This window comes from Argentina anserina, chromosome 1, assembly GCF_933775445.1.
Source record: "Argentina anserina chromosome 1, drPotAnse1.1, whole genome shotgun sequence".
NCBI classification, from domain to species: Eukaryota; Viridiplantae; Streptophyta; class Magnoliopsida; order Rosales; family Rosaceae; genus Argentina; species Argentina anserina.
In genome coordinates this window covers 14,787,021-14,800,072 of record NC_065872.1, presented here as the reverse complement: position 1 = coordinate 14,800,072, position 13,052 = coordinate 14,787,021, and the positions used below count along the sequence as shown (strand labels likewise).

The window sequence follows — 13,052 nt, the reverse complement described above, 5'->3', positions numbered from 1 at the left end:
TATCACTATGGAGAACGAGAAGGACCCCAAGCATCTAGAGGAAAAACCTGTCAGTTTCCATCTTCTATTTAAGGAGGTTAACATATTGGGTACGTCGGTTGAAGATGGACAAACCGGATGATGCGGGGGAGAAGGTCATTGGTGTTTTCAGACAGATTGCTCAGGTCTTGAGGAATCAACTAGTGAAGAAAGGGTACTCTTTCACAAATTTAAGAACTTAAATTTGAATTATCAAATAAGATAAGCTTGTTTTAACACAAGCTCTAGTTTCAGAGACTCCGGGTCCGATCAGATCAGGTTTGTAAAAAATGTATTTAATTTTGTTTCTCTGGGGTCTCGGGCTCAATTTTTATATCTATGTTTGTAGATAAAATTGACTTTGGATCAAATGTTAGCAAGTTGAGAGACATGGTGAAAGGACTAAGGGATTGCTTTAAGGCCATTGGCGTTGCTTGCCATGGGTACGTTAAATCACTTCATGAAGTTTTTCCAGGAAGAGTATGATTGTCAATGTTTATTGCGAATGATTATAGAAAATATTTAATAAGCCCTTGACAATTAATATCATTTTATGCATATAAAGAGTATAATGCAAATCCTTAAAAAAAAGGTATTTAGATATACACCCATTGGGTATACATGTTTTACATTAAACACACCTCTTCATTTTACACCCAACCTTATTTATTAAGTTAATTATTAATTTAAAAATTTATTTTGATGTGGATAACAAAACCTAATTTTACAAATATTTACTAAACATGCCATGAACCTAAATTAAAAACCACAATCGTGATTCCATGCTAATTTACCCAATCCTAACAAAAAAAGGTTGAGATTATTTCATAATTAAAACTCAATTTATTGATACCTACATTATAGGTAATTGATTATTACTAAAATTACATAAATATTTGTTTGACTTCATCATACTTGTTATAATATAGCTGATTAATAGGAGTCACTTGATGATATACTTAACCTCTAGGAGTTGGGTAAAATAAGAAAATACCTATAAGAAAGATAAGATTATATAGGAAAAAGATGAGTACCTTACTATGAGAAACTTTTAGCATAATAAAATATACCTACAAGGAAGACAACATTGTCTTGTTTAATTATACCTACAAGGAAGACACCATTGTCTTTTTTACTTATACATATAAGGAAGACAACATTATCTAGGAATAAGAAAATATACCTATAAAAAGATAATATAATATAGAAAAAAAGATGACCAGTACCTTACGATGAAGAACTTTTAGCGTAAAAAAATATCCCTACAAGGAAGACAACATTGTCTTGTTTAATTATACCTATAAGGAAAACAACATTATCTAGGAATATGAAAATATACTTATAAGAAAGACAATATAATCTAGAAAAAAGATGACTAGTACCTTACGATGAAGAACTTTTAGTATAAAAAAAGATACCTACAAGGAAGACAACATTGTCTTGTTTAAATATACCTATAGGGAAGACAACATTATCTAAAAAGAAGATGAAGAACTTTTAGCATAACATATAAAGTATTTTTGAAAGGCATGGTTTTCAGTATGTCTCCAGATAGGCCCCCACTAGTCCGACCGAACCGTCTAACCTAGCTAGATCTGAGCTACCTGGAACCGTTTGTCCTTCCGACCTTCCAGCACCGGGCAGGTGTCAGACTCTATACATCGTGTTACCACTTAGCAGAGTCCTGTGTTTTACCAGATCATGTTATATTTCTTGATCTCATATCTCCCAATTTGTTCTTCTCTTTCAATAATCTTTCTTCAACTATGACTAGGAGAGTAGGCGAGAAGTACCATCCATGCATGATTGCCTCCTCTTGCGTCTCTCGTTCTAAATTTTATGCGGTAACATTTGGTTTTATTGAGAAAAATATGTATGCAAATCTTTCAAAAAAAAAACTACCTTCATTTGAGAAAGATAAGAACTACAAATTTGTGTTAGAAACAAAATGAGCATATATATAGAATGTGTGTTCATGGCAACAACATAAAATAAGGATTATATAAGGAAACAAAAATTTATTAGTCGTAACTACTTATGTAAGAGATGTTTTTATTTTTCAACCAGAAGAACAAAACAGTGAAGCGCCAAAACAAAAAACAAAAAAATTTATAAAAACAAGACCTATAAGGAATGTTGAAATAATTAATTGGGTGTAGATTAAAAAAAAAGGAAGTGGGTTTATATGAAAATGAGGCTTCAAGGATGGGTGTATGACTAATTATCTTTTAAAAAAAAGAGTGTAATGCAAATTTGTGTTTCCTGATATGATAAGAGAATGCATGTATATATATATATATATATATATATATATATATATATTAATTTTTAGTCATAGTCACAATGCTAATTTGAAGAGGTTGTTTCGTCTCACACTCTTGTTGTGCTCAAGATGTATTTGTATTGTTGGTATATAATGGCCTTATTTGGAATTCAAATCAAGTGCTTTCGTAGTTGATAGATGGATATTTTTGATTTTTTTTAATCTTTCGATAAGGTTACTTAACTCATGAAATATGGCTATTTTTCAAAATTTCTCATAGGCAAAAACTAGCGTTACAAATTCACACGCCCATGCCATTGCTTTCGTTGCAATCCAACCATAGTGTTGCTTAAACAGTACAGTTTACACCAAATACCCTCTCATTGTAATCACCACCTAAACCCCTCATTCTCACTCCTCTTTGGTCGTAACTCATAACCTCTCTCTTTCTCTCTCTCTCTCTCTCTCTCTCTCTCTCTCTCTCTCTCTCTCAGAGACAAAAATGGCGGAAGAAAAGGAGTCGGCGTCGATCCCACTTAGTCAAGCTGAGAACGGCGGTCCCGATCCCGAAGACCCGGCCAAGTCTCCCCCTAGCTCTCCCAATTCCTCCACTCGCAAGGTACCCTTCCTTCTCCTCCTCCACGTGTACGGTCACCCTACTCCGATCTCATCCAAACTCCCCTGATTCATCTCTTAAAATTTAAGTTGAGTCCTCCCAATTTGGAAACCAGTCTTCAGTTATGGATTTGTGTGTAGTTACGATGAAACAGAATCCAGTTTGTTTCAGAGTCTAAATCTAACTACATTATTTACTGTTCTATTTTTCCGAAATCTACGTTTGTTAGTGAAATTTAAGATTTGATTCGAGCTAATGCTGTTCACTCGAGTTCAGATTATAATGTCCGACAATTTGCCAACGCATACACCTCGTACTTCAATGTCCAACAATCTGCGGCGAATGTGTTCCTAGTTTTACTGATCGGGACTAATGTTGTAATCTTGTCATGCATGTAATGTTGTTCTCCGATTGTTTTCAGGCTTGTTGCTTTGTTCTCCAGAGTTGGGTGTCGAAGAAGTTTATGACCGGAATGTAAGTAGAGTTAACTATCGTGTTCAGGTGTTTGGTTCTTTATCAGATTTTACTAAGCTTAGAGTCGTGTTGAATTGTTTGCAGTGTAGTTCTGTTTCCTGTTGCGGTTACATTCTTTGTTACGTGGTGGTTTATCCAGTTTGTTGATGGGTTCTTCAGCCCACTCTACGAGCAGCTTGGCATTGAGATATTTGGTAAGTTATGGCTGTATAATTAGTGTTCTTTATTCAGACCCTATTTTGAAAAGTGAGGTAAACGGCCAAAGACTTGATAATACCATTTTTATTAATTTGTTGGTTAAATAACTTTTAAGTAAAACTGGGTTAGTTTTCTCTATTGAGAACATCAATTTTGATTTTGAGATAGGAAGGTTTGCCAAATTACTATGAAGGTTGTGGGTAGTGCAGCAAACATATCATTGGTCACTGAGCATGTCATTTAGGAAAGACTGGCTGTTGTTGAAATCTGAAGAGCTTAAGTTCTAATGTCAAGTAGATTACAGACGCAGGCCGCATTCTATGATGATTTAATTCCAAACGGTAGTTAGTCTATGCACGGCATGTCACTTGGGGGAAGACTGGGGGTTTCATTGGCTTGGTGCTGAGTATGGTTTGTGTAGGAAACATTCCTAATAAGTCAAATGATCTTTGTACTTTCACATATCTAGGAAAACCATGTTTTCTTCCCAGTGTCCCTTATTAATTATTCTTTCTTTACACAGTTTGTTTTGGTTTCTTTACTGATTGATGAAAATCCCATGTGTGTCTTAAGGCTCTTCATTTGTGATGCAGGACTTGGATTTATCACATCCTTACTTTTCGTATTCTTTGTTGGTATCTTTGTTTCCTCATGGATGGGTGCCACTGTTATCTCTGTGGGAGAATGGATTATAAAGAAAATGCCTTTTGTTAAGCATATCTACTCCGCCTCCAAACAAATTAGTGCCGCAATTTCTCCAGGTTATACATTATCTATTTTTGTTTATGCTTAGTGACTGCATTTTATGGCATGAAGAGAAAATGAATAAGTACTTAAATGCAGTAGGAAGAAGTTGTGGGAACTGCATGCTTATATTACGTAACATGCGGCCAAAAAGTCATTGTATTTGCTTTAAAAAGAACATCTGTTTTTGAGCCTGAATAAGTGAAAATAGGATCATCATAATTAGAGAGAAACCACATTCTAAACGTCTGCTTCGCGTCAATTGTGAAAGATAAAAGAAGATTAAAAAGATGTAATTACAGAACACATGTACTTCTGCAGGGATGTCAGAGCAAATGTACTTTTACAATGACATAGTAAACGAGAACATCAGTCCCCATGTTTGCCTTCATTTGAATTAAGTACATTCTATTATTGTTAATCAGTTTAAAGTGACTAATTACAGTAAAGTTAGCAAGAAATTTTTCTGTATGTAAAAGCAAACGAAATTTTTGGTTTTATTAGAGCACATGTACTTTTGCAGTGACATAGTAAACCAGAATATTAATATCCATATTTTCCTTCATTGGATTAAGAACAATCTATTAGTGTTGATCGGTTTATTTGAATGAATGGTATTATGACTTTTATCAGAACAATGTAGTTACTGCAATATGGTTTTATTTGGATTTTGGGCTGAGACTACATTTTCCTTACAGACCAAAATACCACAGCTTTTAAAGAGGTAGCAATTATCCGTCACCCACGTGTTGGTGAATATGCATTTGGGTTTATCACATCAACCGTTACCCTTCAGGTTCTCATTTTATGTTTCTGTCCATTTGTTTCCTGTCTAAAGTAGTCTCATGGGTGATATTCTGTATTCCAAGTGCATAGCTTTCCCAGTAAAAAAAAATATGTTTAAACATCTCTGACTTTTCAATTCACTTGGATAAAAGCAAGAACTTAATATTACAGTCAAACAAACAGTAACTTAGAAATGGTTATAAAAGATCCTAAACTCCTGAAGGATACCCATGTCAGGTGTTTTGCATTAATGTTGGTATTGTAGGCCATTGACAATTTCTCAATATAAGCATCTGTGGAACATAGTTGGAACTAATGATCTGCCTCGGGAATCTCTCAGGTGGCGAACTTTAAATGTTATATTTCTAGTAGAATGTGGTGAATACTAGGGACTTAAAATCAAAAGGCATATCTCCTTACTTTCTTTGTATATCATCATTCATACCATTTACCAGACAAAAAGATGATTATATTGAAAATGGCTTTATTCTAAGGTGTGTTACTTTTGTATCGGAAATTCCATTGATAAAATTGGTGTCCTAGAGGATTATTTTCCTTTATTCCAACAGAATAAATAACCTTGGGCTTTAGGCTCTTTTGACTAGCCACCAAGTATCTCAAGTACTCTCTTTTAGTTTGATGTGTCGAACAATTGCTAATATTTTGTTTTCTTTGTCCTTTTTCTTTTTTCTTTTCTTGTCAGAGGGATAACGAAGATGAAGAGTTGTGTAGTGTTTTTGTCCCAACAAATCATCTATATATAGGTGATATATTTCTTGTTAACTCCAAGGATATCTTAAGACCAAATCTGTCTATCCGAGAAGGCATAGGTATGTTTACCGTATCGTTGTATTGTGAACATATGCATCTTTGTTTATTGATTTTCTTTTGTGTAAAAGGAGGCAAAGACTGATTGCCAAGCCATATCTAACATTCTACATTGCAATGCTATTTAGTATTTACAAATATGCCTGGATTTCATAAGGGATAGTTTAATTGACCCATGCTGTTGGCTGCATTAAAGGGTGGGAGTGTGGAACTAGGAAAAAAAATTAGAGGGAGGACAAAGGCACATGATTTATTATTTTGTTTTCTTGAAACTACCTGGGTTAGTTATCCCTTGTGGGTGGTTTCACCATTAGCAGCATAGCCTCCGAATACAGTTCTTCTAGATCGCTTTAGACCGACCATGACTTCCATGTTCTTGTGATGGACGAGGTTGAGCTCTCTGCACTCCAGGTTTGCCCACCTGAAACAGTGGGCAAACAGTTTTTCAGTACTTATAAAACTAAAAATTGGATGGTGAATACTGTGTAGATGTAATTGTTGTTGTTGTCCTTAAAAGATGCACATCTGAGTTGGTTGGTCTGCTATTGTATGGTGTTTTCCTTCCTATTGTGTACTGGCAAAAGAGAATGCATCAATATAATGGTTTTTGTTTTCTGTCAATATTGCAGAGATCATTGTTTCCGGGGGTATGACAATGCCCCAAATCATTTCTCCTCAAGAAAGGGTTACCCAACAGAGTGATAAAATTCCTTTGAACAGAATAAAGTGATGTCATCAAACAAGAGACTCCCGGTAAGATTAGAATTCTCCACTATGTACGAAGCATCAAAGTCTTGTCTATGTGCTGGAACTATGAGGTTAGGTTGTTCATAATAGTAGGCTTTATGATGAAATAATTGTCTCTTTTGATGTTGTAGTGATGCTGATGTTTGGAAGTGCCATTTGTATACCATTTAATTATGCATGTGTTAATTTATAGAACCAAATGATTTTCTTAAAGTATATATAAATTTATTGAGCCTCCCAGTTACAAATTTACAATACAATGTGTACAATTCCTGCATCTTGTTTGTGATGTGATAATTACGTGATTTACGCGCCAACTATTATCACAATTAGCATTCATAGAAAATCAACTTGGATGTTTAAAGAACTGTGTAAACAGACCCTTTAGAACCTGCTTGTGAGTTGTGATACATCATTGAAGACTAAACCAATTCACCCCTTGGCTTTGTTAGGCTCAGTTTGCTTGTATAAAGAACCTCCTCAAAGCCATCGTTTTTCTAGTCCACCTTCGGCTTATACAAACTTACATGAGAATTGGGTATTTGAAGCTTCAATGAACTGCCAATTTTCTGATTGAGCTCAAGAAATGGAGTGTTGTTCAACTTGATGCCTTTCCAGCACTTATTTGTTCAAATTTAAAGATGTTACCATCCTCTCAACTTCAACCCAATCAAAATAGTGGAAAGTACATTACAAATATCAGCTTCTAAACAGACCATGAGACTATTTCACACTTCTCCACTAATGTACATTTCTGAAAACCTGAGATATAAGTTTCACATTTATGAATCCTAATTTGTAACTTATGTTCTCTATAAATGTGTAACAAAGAAATGCCTTCGGCATTTGCGGATAACAATCATTCGGTCTGAACATCTCAGACAATGTCCAGCAAAACCCAAAGGAATATAGACTTTCATACAGTGATTGACTTCCTTATGTGGAAACTTGAAAGATTTTGTAGTAAAGGTTATCAAACGACTGATACTATCCCTCAGCACTTGAAATAATTCGATATTAATCAGCAACTGTTTTGATCCCTCAGACACTAGAACCAATTCGATGACATGCAAGCAAACCCATAATTTCGTTGGCAAAACTTCCATCTCATTATTCTTATCTGTTCCAAAGTCATGTATCCGAAAGGATCAAAACACCGGCTCACTGAGCTCCTTTATCAACACCTCAAGCTGGGCAAGATCACTTGAGTGGTAATAATCTTATGAACATAATTCGATAAGGCCAGCAAATTTATTATCATAAATCTGACATTTCGAGAAGGCACAATCTGGGCAGTCAATGACTTGTTTCTTGGAACCTCAAGTTCAGGCATAATGACTTGAGACCAAAATGTTTGCAAGTTACGTTTTGATTCATATGGGCAACATATGTGAAGGACCAATCGGGACTACTCTTATCAGGTTCACTGCTCTAGAGTGAAAAATCATTCTCTCAAGTCAGAGACCCTTAATTTTAAGGGACCAAATGACAACCTTGTTGCTTTATAACATTAGAAATTGTGGGACTAATGAACAAGAAATCACTCAATATCCAGCATGGAGAACCAAAACACCATACAAAGTGGTTCATCAACCCCAAGAGAAGGGGGCATCACCAATGTTTCTATAACCAAAGTGACAGACCCATGCGGTTCATAAGAAGATCAGACATAGACAGTGTTCTTGACACTGGACTACCCCAGGAATATCTCTGTCAATGAATACTTTGTGCAAGCACTCGTTACCAGGTTGTTTACGAATAAGCAATTGTCTCTCTGCACTGTTTCGATGCCTGCCATATAGGAATTATGAATTAGTAATATATAGAAAAAAAATACTCGGAGGAAAAAGGGATTTAAGTCATTATTAACCTTTTCCCTTTGGTATCCATTTTGTCGAACTTGTCTGGATTTGTCTAAAACAAACCAGCATATCTCTTTTTGCTATTGAGGAGATATCGATAATAAATTTTCTCAAACTCGAGTTTGATAGGCTTCAAGAGAAAGACACCCAAAATCAAAACCTGTGAAATGTATACATGTGACAGTGGGATCCATCATGCATCTATTACTTAGCAGTGTGCGAGACTGCGTCGAGTGTCTAATTATCTTTAGTACTCTGATTATCATAAACTCAACCTCAACCATTATACTCTAGCAAGGAGCCTTAAGTTCTAAAACCAAGACTTACAAAATGCAGAAGATTGAATTGAACTATTTAAGGCTCTGCAAAACGTGTAAGGGTTGAAGGCTTCACAAATTAATGCAGATGAAAGAAACTTGCTCTAGAGAGTAGAAGTGAGAGGATATCAGTAAAGAATTCAACAGTGATACACTTGGTATAAGAGCTATCATTGAACTAAATTCCAGCATGATTCAATAATCCCTCCATTTTAATTTTCTTTCTCCTGGTGAAAGTGGTGGTGTGGAAAAATTAGGTAATCCTACCCATCACCATTTTGTAACAAGTCATCACCAGATTTTGATTATCTCTTCATACTCTTTAATCAACTCAGTCTCAACCTTTATACTCTTTAATACTCAGTTCCATTGCCTCTAGCTGGGGCCTTAAGTTTGTGAAGCAGTGCCAAACATGTAAAGGTTCAAGGCTTCACAAATCAATGCAGATGATTGAAACATGTTCTAGAGAGCAGAAGAGAGGGTAAAGCAGTGAAGTATATACAAAGGCACCAACCTTCCAAAGACGCACAATTTTCACTGATTCGGCATGAGGCACATTGTTTTCCTATTGAGATTGTTTATGAGAATATGTGCACTCATTGTGGTATGGCTGGACATATGGCCGATCGTTGTAGACAATTACAAGGTGATCCAAAGCCTCGTCATTCTGAGAAGCCGATTTCGAAACCAAAGGTTCGACAAGAATACAGAGTAAAAAGAGAAGGTTTCAAATGATCAAAGTATAGAGACTCAACCATCTGTTAGTCCAACTGAAATTAATGGTACGGTTACATCACATACATAAACATGTACAATGATAGCACAAGTTGATGAAAGGATGAATTTTGAATCGAGAGACACTGATGAAGGAAGAACTATTGGAGACAATGAGAGAAACATTGATGAATGGAGAACTATTAAAGATGATAGAGCTTTGGTTCCAAGGCCATGTACTCCTACTTCTAGTGAAAATGAGTTTGTCATTCTAGCTTAGGAGCTATTGTGGGGGCTGCTAATGAATTAATTGAGCAATTGTCAGATCAAGTGTTCCAGGGGCCAAATGCTCAGACCCTTAATGTAGAGAACTCAATGGTGGTTACTAATGAGGCTTTAGATGATGTTGAGGGCTCATTCCCCACCTCCTCAACGAGGACAGAAGACAATGCAACTGTGGTTCGTGAGCCGGAGGAATGTATGACTGTTGTTCTTTCTAGATCCCAGCAAAAGAAGCAAAAAAAGAAAATGCGTGAGAATTTACTACAAGAACAAGCTTTGGACCGTTACCCTGCCCGTAGCAGGGTTCCCACCTCACGCCTCAACCTATGAAGATCATTTTTTGGAATGCTCGCGGTATGGGCAACGCCCCCACTCGTCGAGTCTTGAGTAAGATGGTTCGCAAATACAAACCTGCTATTATTGGTATTTCTGAACCTTTTATTAATTTAAGTTCACTTAAATCTTCCTTTTGGCATTCTTTAAAAATGTTTCCAGCAGCTGTGAATGACAGGGGGGACCAACTTCCAAATATCTGGCTCTTATGTGTTCAAGTTATTCAACCTACTATATTACTAGCTACAGACCAACACCCCATCGAATCATCTGACAAGTATTCGGGTATTACTCTCAGCCTTTGAAATTCAATCCTTTGTATTATATGTATAAGCTACAAGTCTAAAACAAATAGAATGTGAACTATTGTCAACAACTCTACATAAAGCATAAGTGTGTCATTTTTTTCCCAAGTTTTTCAAGTAGTTCACATGATTGCGAGTTTATTTTACAGAAGACAAGTACTTTCCTATATAAGTAATGCCAAAAATTGGATAAACTAGTGGGATATCATTGTTTGTCTTTCTCCTAAGAATGAAGCTAATGAAATTTATCTTAAAGGTTGCCAAAAGGTCTAATCTGTTCTGTTTGGCCTATGGTTTGGTGGCACTGTATAATGTCAAATGGGAACTTGGAATGGACTTAAGATATCATCCAACATCCTTAGTATAAAACTGAAGATCATAACAGTTCATTTAACAGTTCACTGATCATACATGATTAAATAATTGAATACTTTACATCAATAGGAAGTTAGTACAAAATCTTCTCTCTTTTGTCTCTGCTGCTAATTCAAAAAACCATCTCCTGTTAAACTTTTCATTTGGGAACCTTGTAATCTTGTATGGGGGCATATAGGAGGTTAAGGTACACATCAAGATTAATGAAAGCTTAATGTTTTACAAAAGTTTCTCCAAGCCATACACCAGCCTTTAATTACTAATAGTAAACATTTTGAAATTAATGTGCTAACTTCATACATATTTTTCATTATATATGGAACACTTTTAACTTTTAAGCTTGTCTCATGTCTTTTAAAATAATCTTTCATCATTTATATAATTAATAGTTCAATACAACATGAGTGATTCATATATTCAATTTAATACATAATGAGTGGTCCATCGTCTGCTAACTCACCTGTGGGTGAGGATGAAGGTGGTGTTGGAGATAATAACAAGGGTTCTCCCTTGTGACAATATGTAACAATTATCAGTGAAGCTAAGAAGGGACAAAGTGGGAATTGTGAGTGGAAGTGTAGTTTTTCTGGGATAAAGTTCCATGGGTCACGTTATGGAGCTTACGACTTTGATGGAATCACATGAGTTAAGTAAGAAAATGGCCAGACTTAAATCAGTTCCTCTCACTTCATCAAGCAAGGAAGTTTCTTCGTGTGGAAGTACATTTAGAGTTGGGCTAGATTTGCTTGATGATATAGTGGTGGACACTTCTAAGAAGAGGAATGGAGTGAGTGGACCGCTTGAAAAAACGTTCAATAATGGTGCTAGAGAGCAATTAGATGATGAAATAGCAAGGATGTTTTATACCTGTGTCTTGTCTTTTAATCTCGCCAAAAATCCTCACTACATTCATGCATTCAACCGGGCATGTGCTTGTCCAATTGCCGGTTACCGTCCACCTGGTTACAATGCATTGCGGACAATTCTTCTAGAGAAAGAAGGAAACCACATTGAGAGGTTGTTAGAATTGATTAAGCTCACATGGAATGCAAATGGGGTTAGTGTGTGTAGTGATGGGTGGTCCGACACTAAAAAAGACCACTTATTAATGTCATGACAGCTTGTGAGAGTGGACCTATGTTCTTGAGAGCTGAAAATTGTGAAGGAGAATCCAAAGACAAGCACTTCATTTCAGACTTGCTCATTAATACTATCTTGGAGATTGATCCACAACATGTAGTCCAAGTAATCACTGATAATGCAAGTAATTGTAATGCTGCAAGAGCTATTATTAATGCTAGATTCCCACATATATTTTGGACTCCATGTGTGGTGCATACACTTAACCTTGTTTTAAAGAACATATGCACACCTAGCTCAATTGTGTCTAATAGGACAGCTTATGATAAATGTAATTGGATTAGTCAAATTGACGATGATGTGTATTTTATTAAGAATTTCATCATGAACCATGGTATGAGGTTGGCTATGTTCAATCGACATTCTCCATTGAAGATGTTATCGGTTGCCGAGACACGTTTTGCATCCGTTGTTGTAATGCTTAAGGGGTTTAAGAAGATTAAGCAAAATCTACAACACATGGTGATTAGTGATGAATGAGATAATTATAAAGATGATGATGTGGGAAAAGTAACGGCGGTAAGTGATTACATTATAAATAATGAATGATGGATGAAAATTGACTATATCTTTTCCTTTACATTACCTATATATGCGACGCTTAGAAGATGTGACACGGATGAGCCATGTCTTCACAAGGTATATGAGTGGTGGGATACCATGATTGAAGAAGTGAAGGTTCCTATCTATAAGGAAGAATGCAAGGAATATGAAGAGGAGTCTCCATTTTACAATGTGGTATATTCCAATTTGCTTGCAAGATGGACCAAGAGCTCCACACATCTTCATTATATGACACACTCATTGAATCCAAGGTACATTTGAATTAGAATTCATTTCAGTTTACCCCCATAAATTTTACACTCAAAATCTGAATTTTGTCATTATTTGATGTTATTTGAAATTATAGGGGGTAAACTAATTAAAATAAAAATTTAAGGGGTGAACTGATTTTGAGTGTAAAGTTTAGGGGGGTAAACTGAAATTAATTCTTTGAATTATATATTTGAATTTTAGTTTTACATTTCCAATTACAACTTTCAAATGTTA

General features: G+C 35.6%; 1 protein-coding gene across 1 annotated transcript; it reads left to right on the top strand.

Annotated features, from left to right (window-relative positions):
- The first annotated feature begins 2,732 nt into the window (after positions 1-2,732).
- LOC126799027 (protein LIKE COV 2-like) lies at positions 2,733-6,902 on the top strand. The gene is made up of 7 exons (XM_050526139.1): positions 2,733-2,900; positions 3,319-3,371; positions 3,456-3,565; positions 4,163-4,330; positions 5,012-5,109; positions 5,803-5,929; positions 6,557-6,902. The coding sequence occupies exons 1-7, from the start codon at positions 2,784-2,786 to the stop codon at positions 6,655-6,657; spliced, it is 774 nt and encodes a 257-aa protein (XP_050382096.1). The 5' UTR covers positions 2,733-2,783; the 3' UTR covers positions 6,658-6,902.
- The last annotated feature ends 6,150 nt before the right edge of the window (positions 6,903-13,052 follow it).

Bases quoted from the DNA above. Each gene is read 5' to 3' on its own strand.
- LOC126799027 (XM_050526139.1), top strand. From the start codon at position 2,784: ATGGCGGAAGAAAAGGAGTCGGCGTCGATCCCACTTAGTCAAGCTGAG. The intron at 2,901-3,318 runs GTACCCTTCCTT...GATTGTTTTCAG, and splicing joins CCAATTCCTCCACTCGCAAG to GCTTGTTGCTTTGTTCTCCA. The intron at 5,110-5,802 runs GTTCTCATTTTA...TTTTCTTGTCAG, and splicing joins CATCAACCGTTACCCTTCAG to AGGGATAACGAAGATGAAGA.